This window comes from Pempheris klunzingeri, chromosome 9 (assembly GCF_042242105.1).
Source record: "Pempheris klunzingeri isolate RE-2024b chromosome 9, fPemKlu1.hap1, whole genome shotgun sequence".
Taxonomy (NCBI): domain Eukaryota; kingdom Metazoa; phylum Chordata; class Actinopteri; order Acropomatiformes; family Pempheridae; genus Pempheris; species Pempheris klunzingeri.
The window spans coordinates 1,089,870-1,112,587 of record NC_092020.1 but is presented as its reverse complement, the minus strand read 5'-3'; the positions used below and the strand labels follow the sequence as shown (position 1 = coordinate 1,112,587).

Here is a 22,718-nt window from a genome sequence, read left to right as displayed (position 1 = left end):
GAAATCGATCTGCCAATGTTTTTATGTGAGAAAACATTTTCAGAGAACAATATTAGCTTCACACCAGATTCACTGCAGGTAAAATATAAGAGTGACAGCTTTACAAATGACCCACCTTCCAGTAAACCAGCCAAGAGCAGAGATGACAGAGAATCTGTCTCTCACCTCATTTCATCTCATCACACAGCAGTCTGATAACTGTGGACACACTCTGCTAAAAATGTCTCTCATGTCGGCATCATCGTAGTACGTGTCCATAGAAGACATGAACTTCATTAACCGCCTTCCCCTCTGGCCTCATGTCAGCCTACCATGTGGGCATCATATCGGGGAACCACATGCGGCCCAGGTGCTTGGACACCTCACTGTGGATCTGCTCCATGTTGTAGCTGCTGTCTGGGATCAGCACCTCCTCCATGATCGACAGCTGAGTCAGCCTGCCCCCGCACATCCTCACAAACTCCACAAAGCCACTGCAGGTCACCTCACACTCTCCGAGCCCGATGGCCGTCAAGCTTTTGCAGCGCTCAGCGATGCGGATCAGCTCCTCATCCAGGGGCTCAAGGCCGTTGGCGCACACCACCAGCTCCACCAGCCGAGGGCAGTTCAGTCCGATGCGGCCCAGCATCTCTTTGCTGACTGCCCGGCCAAAGTACAGGTGGGTGACTGGAGTCTCCTCTCTGAAGAAGGGCTCAAACTCCTCCTCGTAGAGATAGAAGTACATGACGATGTTGACCTTGGGTGAGTGTCGGACCAGAGCCTCCCAGCTGCTTCTTTTGATGGTGTGAAAATGTGTCTGGCCGGGGTTTTCGCTCACCACGTCGATGCGCAGGTGCTCCAAGTGGACGTGCTTTTCAGAGGAGAGGGCAAGCAAGAGGTCATCACTCAGCAGATGGTAGTTCAACGCCAGCTCCCTGAGTCCGTGGCACTGGTCTGCAACACACAGGATACCTGAGGACAGAAAGTCAGGCCGTCAAATAATCTGTGTGGTTCTAAAGCCAGTGGGTCGGACCACCACTTTGGTCCAGATAGAAATATCTCAACAACTATTGGGTGGGTTGCCATTAATTTGACGAGACATTTGTGGTCCCCATAGGATGAATCCTACTGATTTTGGTGCTTTATTGACTTTGCCTCTACAAACACCATTTTTGTTTTTCAACTACTATTTTTTGGTGAACACGTTCATGTTCACCTCAGGATGAACTGCATCGCTTTTGGCTTTCATCATGTCAAAGTTTACATACTTAGAGTACTTTGGCTTATCATGTATCTGCAATGTAATGTAAAGACATTCCCATAAGCCTCACCCATACTTTATGTTTGATGCTAATCAGCAGGTACTAGCATTGTCATGGTGTGCCTAAGAGCAGTTTGACTCTTGTTTAACTTATTTGGCTTGCATATGCTGTGAGATAGTCTCAATGGAAAGCAAAATGGAGAATTCTGGTGGCCTAGAAACTCAAGAAACTGAACATATACTTGCCATGTCCCAGTTCAAGCCCAGCCAGTGATAATTTATCGCTTATCATTTCTCTCTCTTGTCATTTCCAATCTGCTGTCTACTGATACATGTAATATATATATACAAAAGCAAAACAAGGAGATTCCTTTTGAAAAAGTATAGCCACCTGCTGGGGAGACGTGCGGACAGCTGCTCATCTTCAGCAACTTCAGGGTGTCACTGTTGTTGGCGACCAGCACCTTCAGGGACGGGTCGTCCACTGGTGTATCATCAATTTTGATAGAGGAAAGGGACTTGGAGTTGACAAACACCACCGTCAGCGCAGACACAAAGTGGGCCTGAGGAGGGACAAGCTAGACTGATTTAACCGGCACGTCTTACAGCATTTGTATTCTTACCAAATAAATGTGTAGAGTTTTTGCAGAATATTTTCTTACAGTAACTCACTATGAGGGATGAGAGAGATGATTACTCCCTTAATGTAACTGATCCAGCTCTTTGTGCATAACAAATAGCGCAGCAGTGGAAGTGTTGGAATGTGCATGGGAAGCACAGGCAATCTCTTACCTGGGACACGTCCATGAAGCTGGGCCGTGCTGTGGAAATCAGCCCCAGGGTCTTAATGGTACAGTTCACCAGCTGGGAGAGAATGTCACAGGCCGCCTCTGCAGATTCTGTGCAGCTGTCCACCTGATTTATCAGGAGTGATTCATCATTTAGGTAAAACACAAAATAAGGAATGGAGAGATGGAGGCGTAGGAATAATCTCAGCCTGGATGTGCTAAGCCCACTAATGCAGAGACAGCTGATGAGTCACGATCAGTTGTGCAGCAGATGGTTTGGATTAAGGCAGGCACATATTGTTTTTTAAGACAGCTGTGAAAACGGAGGAGGTGAAAGGAGAGGGGAAATAGGTGACAGCAGGAAAGGCTCTTACCTTGAAGCTGACGTACTGCAGGTGCTGAGCATGCTTCTTGATGATCTGCTGAATCAGGTCAGGGTGAGTGGAGCGCAGATAGGAAGTGGCCGGCTGGTTGAGCTCAAACTCAAACCTCCTCCACAGGTCAGGGGTGTGAAAGACGTCATTCCAGCAGCGGCACACAGACGAGGCCCTGGCCCGGTCCACGAGGGACAGATGTTGAAAGATCTGCAGGACGACGTGATGGGGCAGATTACCCCAATCCTGTGCTGGAGTCAGGGTGAAGCCGGACGCCCCCCGCTTCTGCCTCTTCGCCTTTTCCCTATAGGAGGAGAAGGCCTCGCACTTTGATCTGAGACCTGTCCTTCCTCGTTTCATCCTGAAACAAATTGACATTGTTCGTTGTTCAAATTTTAAATCCAAACAGTAAAATCATATATGGTGTATTACAATCTGAGAGAGACGTGTAACCTGCACTGATCAGGTCGTGGCTGAAACTATGCAGAGTTTGGGAGGATTATTAATTTCACCAAAAATAAGGTTAGTTTTCTCACATATAAGATGATGGTTGCTTATTAATAATAAGACCTCAAGTGGTAAGTTACACTTTCAGCAGGCCTTCATCTCAACCCTGTGCTTTTAACCCCCGTGTCCCAAATATATATATATAGTATCATTACTGAGAATGTTTTTTAAATGTTTTACCCTTTTAGATGTTTTTCACACACTCTAATAAATCAATAAGAATCAATAGAAAGTCTTAATTAAACTAATGGCTCATTTTATCACACAGATGACACCTAATAAATCTACTTCTAATTTCAGTGAAAATGCAAAGTGCATTGAAAGCTGCACGTGTTCTCTCATTGTTTACTGAATTAAAACTCATTTGCCAGCCTCCAAAATGATCTCTTCACTGTATGTACTGTGTCTGTCCTCCTGTACTGTAACACTAAATCTTTAATCTGGCTCTCATTTTTTAAAAAATCCAAAAAGCCCTTCTTGAACTAATATTGTTTTTTTACACTGACAAAGCTGAATTAATGTTGGTTTACAAAAGAAGAACAACTGATCATGTCAACATGAAAATTGCCATTGATGATAGAACCTGTACTGGTGCATCTATCATTACTCAAAAACAGTCAACTAAATTAAATTGGATATTGAATAACAGCAAACTGATGCATGCATGCACCATCAGTCTAAACCCTCTCCCTCACCTCCTCCATGTCATCCACTCAGAAATTAGACATTAGGTTCATAACTTGGGGCTCCTATTTTCCACAGCATTGCAGTCTATATCTGAATGGGAGCTGACATTCCTATTTATTTTGAGAGTCAAGGTCCTCTGAATAGAGTTTCATTATATGTATCTTGATTTTTCACAAACAAAACCTGTTCTGAGGCTTCAGCAACCAGTTCCACCAGCAAATGAACAAGTTTACATAATGTTGGTTCAGCCTATAAATAATAATTTACAACATTTTTTAAGCTTGATACTCTCTTAACTCAACAACTCAACAAAGACACAGTTAATAATATTAACTGTGCTACTTATATTAAAGTAATTCCAGTGATCCCAATATTAACACTGTGCACATTAACACTAAAGTGCGTTTCTGTGAATGAAAGCTGATCTGATCTGAATAGAAAAACACCACCTGTGGCACCAGGTAAACACGTTTACACAAACATTAAAGCACAGATCAACGTAAACACAGAACAAACACCATGGAAGCTCATGATACTTACTTAAACCGCTTAAAAACAACACTCTCCTCTCGGTTTTGTGCTCTGCCGGCGGAGGAGGCAGCGTTCACCCGGAGCCATGGCTGCAGATGTCTGCAGAGGAAATGCTGGCTGGTGCTGATATAGGATAGCAGGAGCAGCTCCCATAATAAGCTCTCCTCTGCTGCAGCGACAGCTTGTACACGTGAGCGGAGGAAAACATGGGTGTGCTCCAACCAAAGGCATGCACGCAGAAACAGAGGACTTACCTCCGCCTGAGGGGGACACTGATGCTTCCTTATTAAAGGCAGTTACACAGTCAAACTAAAGTTGAACTCGTTTATTTATGTGTGTATGTTTGTATGTGTGTGTGTGTGTTTATTATCGTCTTGTCATGAGTCGTGACCCATGAGTGCAAAAGATATGTGCACGCGTGCTGAGAAAGTAGGTCAGTGTGTCAAAATGTGCGTGTGAGAGAGAGAGAGACGTAAAACTGGCTATTAATGGGAAATTACACTGAGTAAAATCTTTTCATTCTTGTATTGCAAACATTTGCAGATTAAATGCCATGCCTGTTTATTTATTTAGTTTAGACTCTTTAAGTTGATGAAACAGTACCCCTGGTATATTATACTAAATACATAAGATTACACCATTAAAAAATCAAAATAAATGGTCTATCCTGATGACTTTTATTCTATTAACCTGTCATTGTTTATTAAACTGAGTAATATTGTGTATGTGCTGTCAATGGTTGTGTGCATTCAACTTGGTATTTGGCAAACCCAGATAAGGAAGAGTGAGTCAAATCAACAAAAATAGTTTGTTTATTTCATCTTTATACATTTTGCTGAGACTCAAAAATGATCATCTGACCAGTAGCTATTGGGAAACGGTGAAGCAGACTTATTTAAGAGGAAGTGCTAGTTATTTGGAAATCTCAATTGGGAGCTGACTCATGCAACATTTTTGCAGCATTGACCTCTTAGTCAGCAACTGAAGCAGGTAATGTCCCCACAAATAAAGCAGGACCCCTCTGGTCAGTTAACAAGACGCCTCAGTCCTCCAGTTTTCATCACAATTGGTCCAGTAGCCACCTATAGAGAGGGAAGGTGCAATTTTATCAACAGAGCAATTTTTGCCTCATGCAGGATCAGTCAGACCTGGACATGAGTTTGCCCTGTTTGAAGCGGCTGCGCCCCCATGAGGGCAGCCAGTGTGCAGCTGTAACACAGTGCAAGGTGCCTCGAGTCATATCAAGCTACAGTATGTATGAACTTGACAGAAACACTGGATTCCTCTTCATACAGAGGTGATGACAAAGCGACACAGACTGGTTGGACAACACAAGAGAACAACACAAAGGACAAAGGAGTCAAGGAGATGAGAAACCATTAGAACTCATAAATGCCCTGACTGCTTCCCTGTAAGGCTCCCACTTCAATCGCAGGCGGTATCCTTAGCAAACACATCAATGCATATCTAACAAAAAATCACGACTACTCTATGATAACTAATCTAACAAAGGCAAAGACATTGATTTAATAGGTGAGTATTGCCGGAGTGGTAACAGCCGTTAGGGTCATGACAGTAAATACAGCCTGACAGGTGAAATCCAGGGTAAACTTACCTTCCTGCGGCTGTTGATTCGCCCACGTAGCTCCGCCCCCTGGCGCTGACGCAGCCGCGTCCAGGCGTCAGTACGTCGGCATGAGAAGAAGAAACAAAAACAGCCTGACGGAGCTGAGTTTTGATTTAACAGGCTGAAAACTATCTCTGGAGCTCCCAGTCACTCCTTACAGGCAGTGCGATGCCACGACGTGCCTGCCTGAGTGCTTGTAACGTAGGCTGAAGAGGAGAAGTTAGCTCACTTTAGCCACACAGCTTGACAACCAGCGTCAGTAGCCTGTAGCTAACTGGTTACTTCCCCTTGAATAAGGTAAGTTTTTCTTTTCATGCTAACACTAGCTGTGTCATACATACCACACATTTTGTTTAACGGGTTAAGGAAATGTACATGCTCACTTTGTCACCTCAGCTGACTTTAAAAAGATTATACATTGCTGTTTGAGGTGACAGCTAACATTAAGTTGAACTAACTAGTTAAGTATTTAGCTTTGTCAGGCTAGCTTAGTGTTAGCTGCCTTAACTTTACCTAAATGAAGTGTAAAAGTAAGAACATCTTACCCACAAAGTCACAAAACAAACTAACTAACTAGCTTAACAAGCTGGTTTCATGTAGATACTGACTGTAGCCGGTTAGTGTGACTGTAAATGCTTACTAGGAGCATCAGAAACAGGTTTTCTGTTCATTTAGTTATGCAGTGTAATGGTGACTGACTTGCATTTGCCTTCTGTGTTTGAACGACATTCATTAGTTGTCTGAAGTATAATACAGTGAGACTCAGTCTGTGACTAGATGGCCAAAAGAGCTGTAATACATAAGAGCATTATGGAGTACAAAGATCCAAGTGCCTCTCAGATCTCAAGAGAAGCCATATTTCAGTTGTAAAGGGGGAACCTGAGTTGAGGTACAGTAAAGTTACTGGCCTTTCATTCTCCCTAAATGTGTCTGTCAGTGTTGTGCATTGCTGAACTGGAGGTTATTGTAGGTTAATCAAAGTGATGCAATGTTTCAATTTTCAATCTGTTGTTGCATGACAGCAGTGGTTTGGTAACCACATTGCTCCATCCAAGCAAGGAAACGCAGACATAATAAACGTCCTGTGTGATTTTACATTCTTCATTCTTTTCTCCGTACAAAGAAGCATTGTTTTGTTTTGTTTTGCTTTTTGTCAAGAGAAAGCAACAGAAGAGGAAATAATGGTTTGAAGTGATATTATATATTACTATATAATATAGTGTGTATTCAGGTTTTCATGTATTTTCATGGTTTTGAGGTTCAAAGTTGAAAGTACAAATAACTATTAGCTCCCACATTTCTCAATTATATATGACTGTTGATGTTATAATGAAAGATTTTGGTTTATAGTCATTCATAGTGCCATATTGCAAATGTGAGCTCAACTCACTCTTGTGTTGTTTTTTCCCCTCAATATCCCAACATGACTGTCATGGTGTGTTTTTTCATTGCCTGGTTTTCTATTTTACATTTTGAGAGAAGATCATACCTGTCTCTTTCATCATCTACCTTTACTTTGTGATACTTTCCTTCTGTGTTCTTGTTTAAAAGCCAAAGACTTGCAGTTGCATGTTAGACAATAAATGTTGTCCTTCTTGCGTCCTTTTAGACGAAGCAATCATGACGCAGAAAGTCAGTCTGTGTTCAGTGTGTATTGGAGTGGAGGGTATGACTTGTGGCTCCTGCGTCCAGTCCATAGAGCAGCGCATTGGGTCTCTCCCCGGAGTGATACATATAAAGGTAAATGCAATGTTTACAAGTCATTCAGCATTTTTTGGTGACTTAAAATTTCTTGCATGGCACTTTCAATTTGAAAATAGGATCTGAACTGACCACCATGGATGTTGTAACATGCAATCTGTATTTTAAAACAGAATATTAAAGCTGCGTGGAAAAGGCAGATATGTATATATTATTATATTAACTAAATGACCCTGCCCATTTTAGGGTAATACAGTTTGATCAATTCCAGAGTCTTACACCCTCGGGAAAGTAAGTAACATCGACGTAGCCATGTGAGATAGCTAAATGGCAATAGTAGTGGTCTGCTGTTTTGTTTACCCCTCAGGCTGATGCTAAATGAGAGGATAACCTAATAGTGTGTTCAGATAGAGCTCTGCCCTTTGCAGGGCTGTGGCAGCAGGTCGATAAGCAGTCTGTACCCACAGGAAATGTCATTTGTGTCTCAAGAAAATTTAGTTTGTGGGTCATTTTAAGTTAATGTATGTAGACATGATCTATGAGGAGTGAATTGTCTTGGTACAACACTCATTGTCTCATTCTTGGCCCTCCCCCGTCTCTCATTCTCAGAAAATAAAAGGTTAATCCAACAGGCAGCTTTCTACTAAACCCCCACTGTGGTTTGTAACTTATGGCTGAGTCAAGTGATCCCTTCAGTGTGTCACATGTTTCCTTCTTGCTGAAAGAGGAAGAGCTAAGGGTCATCGTGCTGGCAGAACACACTGTGAACAAGGCCATAGGCCCATTTTACTGTTATTGTGTTATTGCATTGTTGTGACAAGACAGATTTGCATTATTGCTATAAAAATAACATTAAATGGAACTGGAAGTTGGTATGGTCACATCAGGCAGGAAGATTCTTTGTCCAGTATCTAAAAGAAATCAATAGAATTGAGAACTCAATAAGTTACTGAAACAAATATTCTGACATAAATAATGTCCTGAATCCAGCACTTCACAAAAGGCAAGCAAAACTGCATATGCAAGTGCAAGTGCTTTATAGTGTTATTGGTTTATCAGAGTACTTGCGCAGTATGGAAAAGTATGGAATTTGATTTTCAGTTATTTGTGGGTCTGAATAAGTATGGAGAAACACTAGTTTTTCTAGACTAATGATCCTAGTATATTCTCTAAAGTTTAAAATTAGCATTTCAAAAAATAAATTGATCATACAAGCAGTGTTTTCCTTGGTGTTTGGAAAGGGCAGCCAGTGCAGCCAAAATGTTTACCGCTGTGTGAGAGAGCACAATCTGCCTCTACACCTGTATGTCATGGACTATACAACAGTTATGCGACTAGTGTCTTATAAATGTACCAAATCAGGACATCCATGATTAATTTGACAGAATGTAGCAGTGTCATTGAATGGCATACAAACACTATGCAGCGACACAAATAACCAATGTTTTTCTTTCTTGCAAACATTTATGGGTTATGGAGTGATGTAGTTATCAGAAAAGAAATTGAGTTATTTATGTTTTTCAGCTCATTTTTTCGGTTCTTGAAGAGACTAAAAGTTAGGGAGGTCTCAGTAATTTAATATTATTTGTTAAATATGTTAAGGGAAATGGTATGTAAGTGAAGCAACTAGTAGTAGTAATAGTAGTAGTAGTAGTAGTAAGTGAAGCTATAAGTGTAGGTAGCATTAGTTAGTTTACTTCCTCTTTGGACAGAAATGTCCAATGTGCTATTTGCCCTCAGATGTCAAATATGGTCTAAAAAAATCTACCAAGAAGTCTGGAAAAGTGTAGAACTTTGAAATGGAAATCCTGACTAATGTATGTTTAGACAATTTTATTGAAAAATATTCTGCTCTTAGTTTGAAGAAGGTTATTGATTATTTGTAGAATAAAAGCCTCAAGTCAAATGCAGATCTGTGATAGCTGAATTTTGAATTTGCTGCTTTAACCCATAACTTTATTTTTATTTTATAGGTGTCTTTAGAGCAGAAGAATGCCACTGTTGTATTTGACCACAGCCAGCACAGCCCAGAATCTTTGACAGAGGCCATCAAGGACATGGGTTTTGAATCAAGCCTATCAGAGTCCAGCACAGCCACACCCGTCTCTACAGATACCCAGCTGATCCCCACTTCAGGCCTGACACATGCAGCCCAACAGGAGGCTTTGGAGAAGCTACTCCAGATTCAGGGAGTGCTGGATGTCAGAGAGAGCCCGGCCCAGAAGGGTCTCACCGTCACCTTTGTTCCTTCCCTGACTTCTTCGCAGCAGCTGAGTGAGGCGGTGGCCAGCGTAGCGCCTCCGGAGATCCCCACATCCAGCAGTTCAATGCAAGTAGGCCCAACCTCGCCCCCCTCTAACAACACGGGAGGCGGGGCGGTGCTCTTGAAGTTGCGCATTGAAGGAATGACCTGTCACTCCTGCTCCACCGTTATTGAAGGGAAGGCTGGAAAACTGAAAGGAATTGAAAAGATCAAAGGTGATACTTGACCCCTTTACAAGCCTGTAGTCACATATTACCTCACAATCTGAGCCTAAAGTGATGTTGTAATGCATTTGCTGCACATCTCACAGATAACAGTTGTCATGTCATTGTGCACGTCAGGCCCGCTGCATGTTCACTACCAACAGATTGCACAGTGGGATTTGACTGTGACTCATAAAATGCTTTCACTGGTATTGTTGGAATGAGTGACATGGAGACGGATAGGATTATGTTGCTGAGTACAGAATTATCATTGTGTATGAACTGATTGTATATGCTGCCAGCTGTGGGCTGTATATTCTAGATACATTCTTCCAAATTGAATTTGGCATGTAAATATTTTATCCTCATGTTTTATAATAGTAATAATCACTGTTAAATGTTTCACACAAGACACGAAAATAATATCAATAAATCATTAAGTCATCATAGTCCCCTTGTTAAAACAAAAAAGAAAAATACATTATTATTAATATTAATATGGATTGTCTCAAGTATATTTTAAAGGTCCCATATTCTGCTCATTTTAAAGTTCATACTTTTGTTTTACTATTTGCAGGTCCAACTAGAAAAGGGTTTACACGGTATAATGTTAAAAAGACTGTTTTCAGCCTCTTTCTGCACAATCTGTTTTTAAAAGAGCAAAACAAGGAAGGAAGTCACATGTTCAACAGATCCCCTTAATCTAAATGGAGCGTTTACATTTACAGAAAGACGGAGCAGGGGAAAAAGAGAGAGGGCGGTGTTTTCTCATAGTTTGAGGGTCTCTAGACACACCAGGGGCACACACAGTATTTATGTTGAAAAGTGCATTTTGCATAATATGGGACCTTTTTAAGAAGAGATTTAAAAGATGTTATTGATTCGCTCCAGAGTCTCTGAATCCTGAACGCAAAGGCTCTGTCCACTAAAGTTTTAAGCAAGTTGCCTCTGCCCAAGGATCGGACACAGTTTCATATCATACTAAATAATTGTTTTACAATAACTGAACACTTCATGTGAGAAAATGCCATGTATGCAAATATGACATGAGTGTTAAACTTCTTTTACTGGAAGTTTATATTTTGTGTGCCTCATTGATTTTAATTAACTGCATCATCTTCTCATTCACAGTCACTTGCTGCTCTGCTTGCTGCGTGCTTTTTGTTTATGTTGATAACTTTGCCATGTCTTTATTCTCCAAAGTTGTTTTAGAGACTCAGGAAGCTACCATTGTGTACCTGCCTTACCTCATCACTGTCCAAACGATCATCGACCAGATTGCTATGGCTGGCTTCCAGGCGTCTGTCAAGTCCAAGCCTCGCCCTCTGCAGCTGTCCCCCGGCGAAATCAAACGTCTTGTTGATTCTCAAAAACCAACCGTTTCAACGCCATCAGACACATCAGAGGAGACAGAAATCTTCATAGACACGACACTTACCATGCTCAGGGTGAAAGGCATGCACTGCCGTTCATGTGTGAACAATATCCAAGACAATATCTCTATGCTGCCTGGTGTCTCCTCTGTGGAGGTCTCTCTGGAGAAGGAGATGGCCTCCATCTGCTATGATCCTCTAAAGATCACAGTGGCTCAGTTACAGCAGGCAATTGAGGCACTGCCTCCAGGAAACTTCAAGACGCAGCCCTGGGACACCTCTGGCCCTCTCAATCCCGTATCGACATCATCCACGCCTGCTTTATCATCTCCTCGGCCTGCAAGAGCAACTCAGGCCAAACCTGCTGCCTCACAGCCTTGTTTCACCCAGCCTCTGGCATCCATAGTTGATATTCACATCGAGGGAATGACATGCAGCTCCTGTGTCCAGTCCATCGAAGGCATGATCTCCCAAAAGAAGGGGGTGATGTCAGCCCGTGTCTCTCTGGCTGATCACCAGGGGGTTTTCGAGTATGATCCCCTGCTGACCACACCAGAGGAGCTGAAGGAGGCCATAGAGGACATGGGTTTTGACGCCTTCCTACCTGGTAAGAGAATATATGGTGTGCTTGTTGAGTCAATGTTGTAGTGTGTTGACAAAAGTCTTGCCTGCAGACAGTCTAAAGCTCACTTTGTTGCCTCTGGATGCTCCCCTTACCAGTTGAGTATCTCTTCCCACCAGTGGTCTCTGTTAATGAAAGCCAGCCAGTGGGGGTACTTGAACTGTGAGGTTGAGACGTCACAGCTAACTGTTTGCTTCGCTTTTGCTTCGCTCACTTGTTGTCTGCAGAGACGAATTCTTTACTTACTGCACCTGATCCCGGTCTCTCAAAGTCCTCAAGTCTAGCACCTATGAAAGATAAGCAGCTGGACGGTGACCTACAAAAAGAAACCCCCCAGGGATGCAACGGAGACAAACACTCTAAGTGCTACATCCAGATTGGAGGGATGACATGTGCTTCCTGTGTGGCAAACATCGAGCGAAACCTCAAGAATGAATCTGGTCTGTAAAAACACTGAAACATTGAAGTGTTAGTCCAGTGAGGATTAATGGTATTTCATTGTTTTCACTGGGAACTAAAGAGAAAATCTTTAATGCTGTGCAGGTATCTACTCGGTTCTGGTTGCGCTGATGGCCAGTAAAGCAGAGGTGCGTTTTAACCCTGAACTCATCGACCCTGGGAGGATAGCGGAGTGCGTGGAAGAGCTGGGCTTCACCGCCTCGGTTATGGAGAACTATGAAGGCTCAGATGGAAACCTGGAACTAGTGGTGAGTCACAGTGAAGCTGCTTTGAAATTATGCTTTATTAAGTAGACAAGAAACATTCCAAAACCATGAGTAAGCATTTTCATCACTGCTTTTCAGTAAATGAAAGATGAATCACATCTGTTCCTCTTCATTATATTTGTGTACCTTCCTCTCCTTGACTGCTCCTCTTCACCTCCTTTCAGGTCAGGGGAATGACGTGTGCCTCTTGTGTTCACAAAATCGAATCCAGCCTCATGAGAGAAAAGGGGATTATATATGCCTCTGTTGCCTTGGCAACCAACAAAGCACACATTAAGTACGACTCTGAAATCATAGGGCCGCGAGACATCATCAAGCTGGTTGAGGTATTATTCCCGTGCCTGCCTGTTATTTATACATTGCTTCAGTTATTCTGTAGCAGCGTTCCTGTTTGCCATGTTAACACTGATTTGATATTCATGCAAACCAGATAATTTGTCAAACATCAAATGCTTTTTTGTATGAAGTGCCTAATCATAAGGGTATGAAATTTGATAAAGTTTGGCTTTTATTTGTAGAATCTGGGGTTCGATGCATCTTTGGTAAAGAGAGATCGCACTGCCAGCCACCTAGACCACAGCAAAGAGATACGACAGTAAGTAGCATTTTGTTTGTGTACACGCAAGAGACCCCATTTATGCTTCTTTACCAGTTTTAATCCAACTTTTTTTCACATGGCAAGTGCGTCAACTCAACAATTCATCCTAGTTTTACTCTATTTCTATTCCTTTTCTTTTCTCAGAAAATAGCTTGAACCATTAGTGCCGGTGAAAATATACATGGAGCCTTGCTTAAGCTTTGTGTCAAACTTTGTTGGGGAGTAATGTTTTGAAACATGATAATATATGTGGGAATAGGATGGGAATGAAGGCCATGAGTGGTTATGAGTTCATTTTTGTCATCAACTGTTTATATGGTACTTTGTATACAAGGCTTGTGTTTAATATGGTGAGAAGAATCTCCATGTATTTGCTTTGTCCATTTGTAAGAAGATAATTAAAATCTAGATTACAGATTAAAATGAATGACTTTCTAATGCACAACTGTCTCTACTCCCCAAGATGGAGGAAATCGTTCCTGATTAGCTTGATTTTCTGTGTGCCTGTGATGGGCATGATGACCTACATGATTATCATGGACCACCAGATGAATGCTTCACATCAACACAACGCCACAGCCGAGGACCGTAACCACTATCACTCAACCATGTTCCTCGAGAGACAGCTGCTCCCGGGCCTCTCCATCATGAACCTCCTCTCCTTCCTCTTCTGTGTGCCTGTACAGGTAAATCAGAAGGATCAGATTTAGATTTTAGGAGAGAAGAGAGAGTTTGAATCAAATGTTTGTGGTTTAGTGAATACAAGCTTTTCTGCTTCTGCTTTTTAGTTTATTGGAGGTCGCTACTTCTACATTCAAGCCTACAAAGCAGTCAAACACAAATCCGCCAACATGGATGTGCTGATAGTTCTGGCTACCTCCATAGCCTTCAGCTACTCACTGGTCGTCCTTCTAGTGGCCATGGTGGAGAAGGCAAAAGTCAACCCCATCACCTTCTTCGACACACCGCCGATGCTCTTCGTCTTCATTTCCCTGGGACGCTGGCTGGAACAGATAGCCAAGGTGAAGCTCGTGATTCGTGTCTACGACATGTAATGGTCACCTCTGAAATGTTGTAATACAGGACTTCGATTTTGTGTTCCCTCCTCCTTCCATCCAGAGTAAGACGTCTGAGGCTTTGTCCAAGCTGATGTCGCTACAAGCAACCGAGGCCACAGTAGTCACCCTCGGCAGCGACAAGTCTATTCTCAGGTACTGGTTGTTCTCTTGCAATAACCTCCCATATCTTTAGTTGGTTTTAGATTACATCATATGTAAATGTTTGCTGTTAAAATGTCAGTATAAAGGTCTAATGCGGCATGACAAAAACAGCACAAATATTTTTGTCAGTTCCAACTCAGACTCACATTTAATCTTTAGTTTTAAAGATCTTCTGAAAACAACACCAACCATCCCTGAAATATCATGATGTCATAATAAGATGTTGCTAATATGTGATGATATGTGTTTTATTTCCATCACATTGAACTTAACTTGACAAAAAGACTAATAAATTTGAAATGTCATCTTGATCTGACACTCACTCACTTTCCCAAATCCTGCTGAGAGAAATCCAGTTTCCTGAAATTGTTACATAGCGGTGTAGTAATAGTTACTGTCTGTGTCCGTGTGTGTGTTCAGTGAGGAGCAGGTGGATGTTGAGCTCGTGCAGAGGGGCGATGTGGTGAAAGTCGTTCCTGGAGGGAAGTTTCCAGTAGATGGGAGGGTCATTGAGGGACACTCCATGGCTGACGAGTCTCTCATCACAGGTTGGTCGCAGTGGGTTAAGGACCGAAAATTAAAGGCTCAATATTATTTGGTGACAAAAATATGCAAATGAGCCAGTACAGGAGATCAGTATTCCATCAGATAATCATTTTAGAATATGAAAACATCATACGTACTAGGAAACAGGAATTCTTTGGTTATTATTTGAGTCTCCAGTATTTGAGTTGCTCCTGTTTCCTGCTGCTTCTGATCAGCTGTTGCTTTGTAACTGCAGGTGAGGCCATGCCAGTGACTAAGAAGCCCGGCAGCTCTGTGATAGCAGGCTCCATTAACCAGAACGGCTCTCTGCTCGTCAGCGCTACACATGTCGGCTCGGACACCACGCTGTCTCAGATTGTCAAACTGGTGGAGGAGGCTCAGACTTCAAAGGTGAATCGCGTGGTTTGAGATCTGCACTGTGTCTGCCTGCTTCGGTGGTCTTTGCTCAGGTGTTTCCTTTCTAACATTTTATTTATTTAGGCTCCCATCCAGCAGTACGCAGACAAGATCAGTGGCTACTTTGTACCCTTCATTGTTGGCATATCCGTCCTGACGCTGATCGCCTGGACCATCATTGGGTTTTTAGACTTCTCTCTAGTGGAGGAATACTTTCCTGTGAGTAGTCTTTTCATTTTTGACATCTGACTGTACCAAGCTACTCAGTATAGCATCAGGAAATGACATTCATTCCCTTGTATTCATTTTTTACAGATTTTTTTAAAAATTAGACATAACTAAATGTCACTTTTAACAACCCCATTTCCTTCCTGCAGGGTTATGACAAGAGCATCTCCAGGACCGAGGCAGTGATTCGCTTCGCCTTCCAGGCCTCCATAACAGTGTTATGCATCGCCTGTCCCTGTTCCCTTGGCTTAGCAACCCCGACAGCTGTCATGGTGGGCACAGGGGTTGGAGCCCAAAATGGCATCCTGATAAAAGGAGGAGAGCCACTCGAGATGGCACATAAGGTGTGTTGATGATGATATACTGACACCTCTGTGTAGTCAGCCAAATATGTAACAGACCAACTGTCAATTTAAACACATTATGAAATGGTTCTGGTTTCCTATGTCACAAAATCACATTAGTTTAGATGTTACTCTGATTCAATACTATAAAACATTTTAAATTCATCGTGGTAGAATTTCATGTTGATTTTTATCTCCTTTAATGGGCAGGTCCAGTCAGTGGTGTTCGATAAGACTGGGACCATCACTTATGGTGCTCCGAAAGTTATCCAAGTCAAGATAGTTGTGGAGGGGAACAAAATGCCTCGTTCCCGACTGCTGGCCATTGTTGGTACAGCTGAGAACAACAGCGAACACCCTCTGGGATCAGCTATCACCAAATACTGTAAACAGGTTGGTCTCTAGCTCAAATTTAGTCCTCTTCTCAGATCACCAGTCCACTTTTTTTAATCTAAATTTGTAAAATGTGATATTAAACATCCAATACTATATGTGTCCAGGAGCTCGGCACAGAGTCTCTTGGAGCATGCACAGACTTTCAGGCAGTGCCGGGCTGTGGCATTCGATGTCAGGTCAGCAACACAGAGACGCTGCTGAAACAAGCGGACAGCGACAGCGAGGATAACAACCAGCGCAACAACGTCCTCGTCCAGATCAGTGACACCAGGATGTCCACCACGTCCCATCCACTCATTATGGACCCACAGCCACTTAGTATGCTAGAAAACTCCTTGTTTACAGAAACATAATTTAGATAGTGATACAGTTGCAGTAAAAGTCAGTCACCATTTTGTTTTCTTGCTGTTGTGTAACCCAAGTGATCTCTGTGTGTAGGCCTCGTCCAGTCGGCCGCCTACGTCGTCCTGATTGGCAATAGAGAGTGGATGAGGAGGAACTGCCTGCAGATCAGGCCAGATATAGATGAGGCCATGACGGAGCATGAGCGCAGGGGACGCACCGCCGTCCTGGTAGCCGTAGACAGTGAGTAGCTCAAAGTGAAGTTTAGAGTTATGTTCTTGTCTAAAACATACGGCGAGAAAATGTGTTCGTATCGTTAAGAATTTTCCTTTATGCACAGACACACTGTGTGCAATGATAGCCATCGCAGACACAGTGAAACCAGAGGCTGAGCTGGCAGTCCGCACCCTGACCAGCATGGGTCTGGAAGTTGTGCTGATGACTGGAGACAACAGCAAGACAGCACGGGCCATTGCTGCGCAGGTATGGAGAGAGTGTGAACATGGAGCTAATGACGTGACAAAGATCAGATATTTTCGTGAAATTTTTGAATCAGTTGCTGGATTTTAACCTTATAATGATGTAGTTTGAGAAGAAAGCAGTAGTAGTGGTGATATAAAACCACAGTGTTGCATTTAAAACATGAATAGCAAAATATTACTCAGATCTACCATTTTGTGTAGTGTGTGTTTCTCAGCCAGTCAGTCTCCCCCACAGGTGGGTATCAGGAAGGTGTTCGCCGAGGTGTTGCCCTCCCACAAGGTGGCAAAGGTGGAACAGCTGCAGCAAGCAGGAAAGAGAGTCGCCATGGTAGGCGACGGCGTCAACGACTCACCTGCTCTGGCCATGGCTGACGTGGGCATCGCCATAGGAACCGGGACAGATGTGGCCATAGAGGCAGCAGATGTAGTGTTGATAAGGGTGAGCATTTGAGCTCGGAAGATGGCATCTGCCATGAATTCATGATCCCGATCATCTGTTTTGTTACATGAAACTAATATTACATGATATTTTTTCATTGTCAAACACAGTGTCAAAGAACATGCACTGTATATACTACAGTCATGATACCAAAGGTCCAATACAAGTGATTCTGCAATATGCCATACTTTGCAATAATGTATGATATGATACATGATATTACTTAAATTACAGCACTTTATTTACTCTTTCTTCCGTCTTGTCGGCAGAATGACCTCCTGGATGTTGTGGGCAGCATTGATCTCTCTAAAAAGACTGTCAAGAGGATCAGGATCAACTTTGTATTTGCTCTTATCTACAACCTTGTTGGCATTCCTATCGCTGCTGGTATGTGACTACAAACAATGATGAGGTTTATTGAAACGATGTCCTCACATTGACCCCATTGATCATCATTGCAATAATCTTGCCCACAGCAGTAATGTGAGCCGTGTCTGTCCACAGGTGTATTCCTTCCCATTGGTCTGGTGTTACAGCCATGGATGGGCTCGGCTGCGATGGCGCTGTCATCTGTCTCTGTGGTTGTGTCCTCCCTTCTGCTCAAATGGTAATGAGATGTTTAATGCTTTGTTGAGGCCCTTTTCTGTGTGTGCGCTTAGTGTTTCTCCCTTTTGAGCATATTCATCTAAAACCATTTGTCTTTCTCTCTTTCCTCCCGTGCGTCTGCTCAGCTACACTAAACCCACCGCTGAGAAGTTGGAGGCCAGACTGGGTAACAGCAGGCGGCAGGGCAGTCTGTCCGATGTCAGCGTCCACATCGGCATGGGCGAAATGCGCCGTCCCTCCCCCAAACTCAGCCTTCTGGACCGCATTGTCAATTATAGCCGTGCCTCCATCAACTCTCTGCGCTCTGACAAGCACTCACTCAACAGCTTGGTGCTCAGTGAGCCCGACAAACACACACTACTGGTGGGGGAGGCGCTATGTGAGGAGGAGTTTTGCTGAATACTTTAGGCTCACATTGGCCAGCAGCGACTTTTGTATGCTGAAGTAGACGGTAACAGCATTTACTCAAGGCCAGGCCATGCCAAGCTAAAAGGGTTACATAGAATAATGGCCCATCCATTGGCTGCAGCTGCCTCAGGGCAGCAGTGTTGACTTGAAGAAAGCTCACATGCCCCCTGTTTTCTTTTAGCTCAACCAGCTGATCACATGCACTTCAGAACATGCAGCGGGGTGATTTCCTTTGCTACAATTGCAGACTATCTTTTGTTGAGGTCACTGCCCTCCAGCTCACAACTTTGAACAACACTTTGATCCTCCAGCCCGCTCTGTGTGCATCCTGTATCACCAGAGACTTGAAGCAGGTGTCCACATCCAGGAAGCAGACTGATGATCATCTCTGCCACTGTGGTCACTTGCCAGTACAATCTTAAACATCTATCCAAAGACATTTTCACAGTGGTGTCCTTTGTGAGAGTGGGCACTACAGAGTTATACTTTAACTAATTTTCCTTTCATGGAAAATGATATATAACACTGTTGTTTAATTATATTGCAGAGTATTTATATTACCTTTATTTATCTTTATTTTCCATTATATCTTCTGTGAAAATTGTTTTATCCAAATGCCAATTTTCATTTATTTCCCAAATTTTGAATTACTGAGTAAGGTAAGACATAAAAACTCAGCCGATCAAAGACGTCTTTTAATTTGCTGCAAACAGATGTTTTGTTTTGTGCAGAAGCTAACGAGGTGAGTTGTAGATGTCTTTGTTACATAAGTGCCCATTGAAATGCCACCTTGGAAAAAGTCCAACACATTCCAAAGATAGCGCTGTACGGAGGTTACCTTGGACTTGGACACGTGGACAAAGTGTGAACAGAGATAAGGTCAGTGACTCACAGCAGAGACGTGAAGAAGCCTGACTGTGAATGATGAAGCACACTATAGAAGGCTATCGTCATAGATTTCTATAGTTGTCGACCCCCTGCGTCTTTGGTTAATGATATAAGGTGTCTGTCAATGAATGTGAACATTGTTCTCTGTCAGATTTGTTGTTACATGCATGGCACTATTTGTGCATAAATTACTTTATTTTGTCTTGTTGCAAAGAGAAGGTTTTGTGCTGTGATGCAGTTTGTTGAAAAAAAGGCCAAATTGTAAAGGCGTTTGTGTTCTGTCATTACACTAGACAAGAGGTTGTTACTCTTTTGAGGAATTTCTTTCGGTGATGCAACTCTTTGTTAATTTCTGTGCTTTTTCATCTGATTCGCATTGTTGCACTTGATCAAAGAAACATCTTTAAACCCACGGGGGGCTTGGAAACGCAGCAGGATCAGCAGCTGTGTCCCAGCAGTTCCACCAAACAAGTTACTGAGAGTGAATTAAGTAGATTGTTTCATAAAGATCACGCTGTAGAAGATGTGAAATTGAGATGACATCAATTCCATCTTGCAATCAGACACCTAATGTTGAACTGTTTGTTTTTTCTCCTGTAAATTATTAGAGATTCAGTGCATTACTATCTGCTGTGATAATCACTACAGTCCAGCTATTCCATGATATTTCCTTGTGTGTGTTTTTGTCCATATTTCTTTCTGATGATGAAACGACTCCTGCCGCTATCCCATGATGCATTATGTTCTGTAGCCGTCACAGCTTGCTGAGTGCATTTTGGCCAATCTGCTGTTCTTGTGCATTGCTTTTTAAAGACGTCCATAGAGCTTCAGATCTGTGTGAGCAATCAAACAAAGTCCATGTTTGTGGTCTTTTATAGTTCTTCTGAACATTACTATATGTGCCTTGCACTTTGAATAAAATGCCTTTGTTAAGTCACAGGGCTTTGTCCAGTTTCACCCAGAAGATGGCGCCGTGGCGCCATCAGCTGCACTTGAACATGATCACACAGCACCAGATGCAAGATTTCATCAATTTTATTTCATCCAGTTAGGCTAAACATCACATCACCCCAGTGTACTGCAAAACAATCAAATACCATTTGTAGTCATATTCTTTTTTTTTTTTAAATACTCATTTCAATTAATGCAGACCATAAATGACTTATTCCTCTTGAGTCGATTTGTATCGCTTTGGCTGTACTGACAATTTTATTTGGTAGATTGAAGCTTGTGAACGCGTTATTTATTAGGTGGTTAATTTAATGCCTTTGAACATTTTAAAGAGGAGTTGGTTAATAATTGGACACAGTCGGAGGTTAAGGGAGGAATAATCAGAAATAATGTCTACCAAAGGGTACATTTAGTGCTCACTTACTCCCTCACTGATCAAGGATGCACTGAAAACATTGAGGTCAGGAAACTGAACAGTTTTCACAAGTTCTAAAAATGTGCAGCGTTTGAAGTCTGTTACAACATTGTGCTTTTCTGGACTAACACACCGCAAACAGCTGTAATTGGAAAATGCTACATTCAGTTACCTTTAACACTAGAATTACAAACTTCACTTCAAACCAGCTAGGGAACAGCTCCGACTCCGACAGAATATCTCTCTGGAAACACTGACGATCTAAAATAAAGTTACTTGTACAGCAATATATGCAAGTAGATTTACATTATATTAAACATTAAACACCTTACAGAAATTGCACACCATGATGAGCAAAAGATGCAATGAAATCAAATCAGTGTTCACAAGCATTTATGATGTATTTAAATTTAAAATGTAAACAGTTGATTGACATGATTTAAACGCTTAAATCGATCCTGAAATCATTTTTAAAGTTTTAAAATGAGGACGAGGTCGCTCGAATATTGCTGATTAGTGCTTGTGAGTTTTGTGGCTTCAAGTCCATCTTTTTCCCTCTCATCCCTGATTTTAAAATGTCCAAAAGATTAATCTGGCATGTATAGTCCAGTTGTACAGACTCTCTGATAGGATGTTGGCCTACAGTTCAACTTCACACAGTAAAATACTGTAACTGTAAATGTGGCACGCAAATACGATCAACTCTATACACCAGTAGAGAAACATGGCAGCCTTTTGCCCACACTACACAGTTTACATCATCATCTGAACACCGACTGATGCAGGACAGGGGCAGAACTAAAGTTATGTCCGTCTGTCAGACTGCACCTGCTTGATCAGGTGGTGATCAGTGTGCTGATGGAACCATGTGCAACAACTGAGGCGCACAGATTTCTCACTTTGAACAGACAAATATAACAACATACTAAGCGGAGAGCTGTTGATGATCCCACATTTTTAGAAGTTCGACATTCCTCAAACTCACCAGGCTGAGGTCAAACTAACTCTGTTTGAAGCAGAAAACGTGTCGTCGTTTGCATCGCTGAAGAGCTCATAATGGCAAATGGCATATTTAAAACACTTATTGGTCAGATGGATCTGATGTTCTAAAAATACTATCTTGAGAATGTTTTTGGCATTTCTTTTCTATACTAACGCCAACGTCTAACACAGGCTCCAAATGTGTACATAAATGTACTATAATAGCTCAAAAACAATATGATAAAACTGATGCATGAATCTAAAATGTGTCGCTTTGTGCATTCAGGTACAGAAGATAAGAGAATATACACAAGGCAGGAATGAGTTTTTGTGACTTTTTGTGGTATCAACTACTGTGACCACATAATCCTGGATTAACTATTGGAGATTAGCAATTAGTTGAATGAGAACCAGTGTGTTTCGCTGAAAAGATCATTACTAACATTTCTTGTCACCACTGTTCAGCTCTCCTGAGTGTTTCCTCGGTGTGACTACATACACAGAAAAACGAAATTTCTGTAAATTACGGGTTAGATCCCATGATGCTCGTATGAGTTTGTTCATGCATGTTTGGCAAGCAGAATAAATAGTATGATAAACACCGATTATTAAGACATCACATAGCACCGTGTTGGCCCATCAATGGCTGCCACCATCACATTTTATAGGGTGGATCCCTGGAGTCATGTTTTCAGATTCATGATTAGATGTCAAGAGGCCTCACTGAATGGCACTCATTTGGCAAAATTAACTGAATTAAAGTGAGTTGAATTGAATGTCATTCATTGAACTAACACTGACAAGATTAAGTGGTTGTACTTGTTGACGAGGTCTAAA

The 22,718-nt window shown here is 42.2% G+C and overlaps 2 protein-coding genes across 3 annotated transcripts; one reads left to right on the top strand and one right to left on the bottom strand.

Moving 5' to 3' along the window:
• Positions 1-307: 307 nt before the first annotated feature.
• On the bottom strand, positions 308-4,165 carry fbxl3l (F-box and leucine-rich repeat protein 3, like). Of its 2 annotated transcripts, XM_070837183.1 has the most exons (5): positions 4,137-4,165; positions 2,403-2,763; positions 2,033-2,155; positions 1,632-1,803; positions 308-951 (listed from the first exon to the last, which is right to left on the bottom strand). In XM_070837183.1, the coding sequence occupies exons 2-5, from the start codon at positions 2,760-2,762 to the stop codon at positions 308-310; spliced, it is 1,299 nt and encodes a 432-aa protein (XP_070693284.1). In that variant the 5' UTR covers position 2,763; positions 4,137-4,165. The 2 variants fall into 2 exon arrangements, with proteins under 2 accessions (XP_070693284.1, XP_070693283.1); XM_070837182.1 differs by lacking the exon at positions 4,137-4,165 and having other exon boundaries at positions 2,403-2,780.
• Positions 4,166-5,835: 1,670 nt separating this feature from the next.
• atp7a (ATPase copper transporting alpha) lies at positions 5,836-20,471 on the top strand. The gene is made up of 23 exons (XM_070836293.1): positions 5,836-6,051; positions 7,364-7,494; positions 9,429-9,933; positions 11,125-11,901; positions 12,144-12,356; positions 12,460-12,623; positions 12,806-12,967; positions 13,160-13,236; positions 13,703-13,925; positions 14,028-14,261; positions 14,359-14,450; positions 14,880-15,007; positions 15,241-15,395; positions 15,486-15,620; positions 15,779-15,973; positions 16,184-16,366; positions 16,474-16,687; positions 16,808-16,954; positions 17,052-17,194; positions 17,429-17,632; positions 17,902-18,019; positions 18,137-18,239; positions 18,364-20,471. The coding sequence occupies exons 2-23, from the start codon at positions 7,375-7,377 to the stop codon at positions 18,635-18,637; spliced, it is 4,566 nt and encodes a 1,521-aa protein (XP_070692394.1). The 5' UTR covers positions 5,836-6,051; positions 7,364-7,374; the 3' UTR covers positions 18,638-20,471.
• The last annotated feature ends 2,247 nt before the right edge of the window (positions 20,472-22,718 follow it).

Coding starts and splice junctions, on each gene's coding strand:
- atp7a (XM_070836293.1), top strand. CDS start 7,375: ATGACGCAGAAAGTCAGTCTGTGTTCAGTGTGTATTGGAGTGGAGGGT. Junction 12,968..13,159: donor ACATCATCAAGCTGGTTGAG/GTATTATTCCCG, acceptor TTTTATTTGTAG/AATCTGGGGTTCGATGCATC. Junction 15,008..15,240: donor TGACGAGTCTCTCATCACAG/GTTGGTCGCAGT, acceptor TTGTAACTGCAG/GTGAGGCCATGCCAGTGACT.
- fbxl3l (XM_070837182.1), bottom strand. CDS start 2,780: ATGTCAATTTGTTTCAGGATGAAACGAGGAAGGACAGGTCTCAGATCA. Junction 2,156..2,402: donor TGCAGTACGTCAGCTTCAAG/GTAAGAGCCTTT, acceptor CTGATAAATCAG/GTGGACAGCTGCACAGAATC. Junction 1,804..2,032: donor GCTTCATGGACGTGTCCCAG/GTAAGAGATTGC, acceptor GTCCCTCCTCAG/GCCCACTTTGTGTCTGCGCT.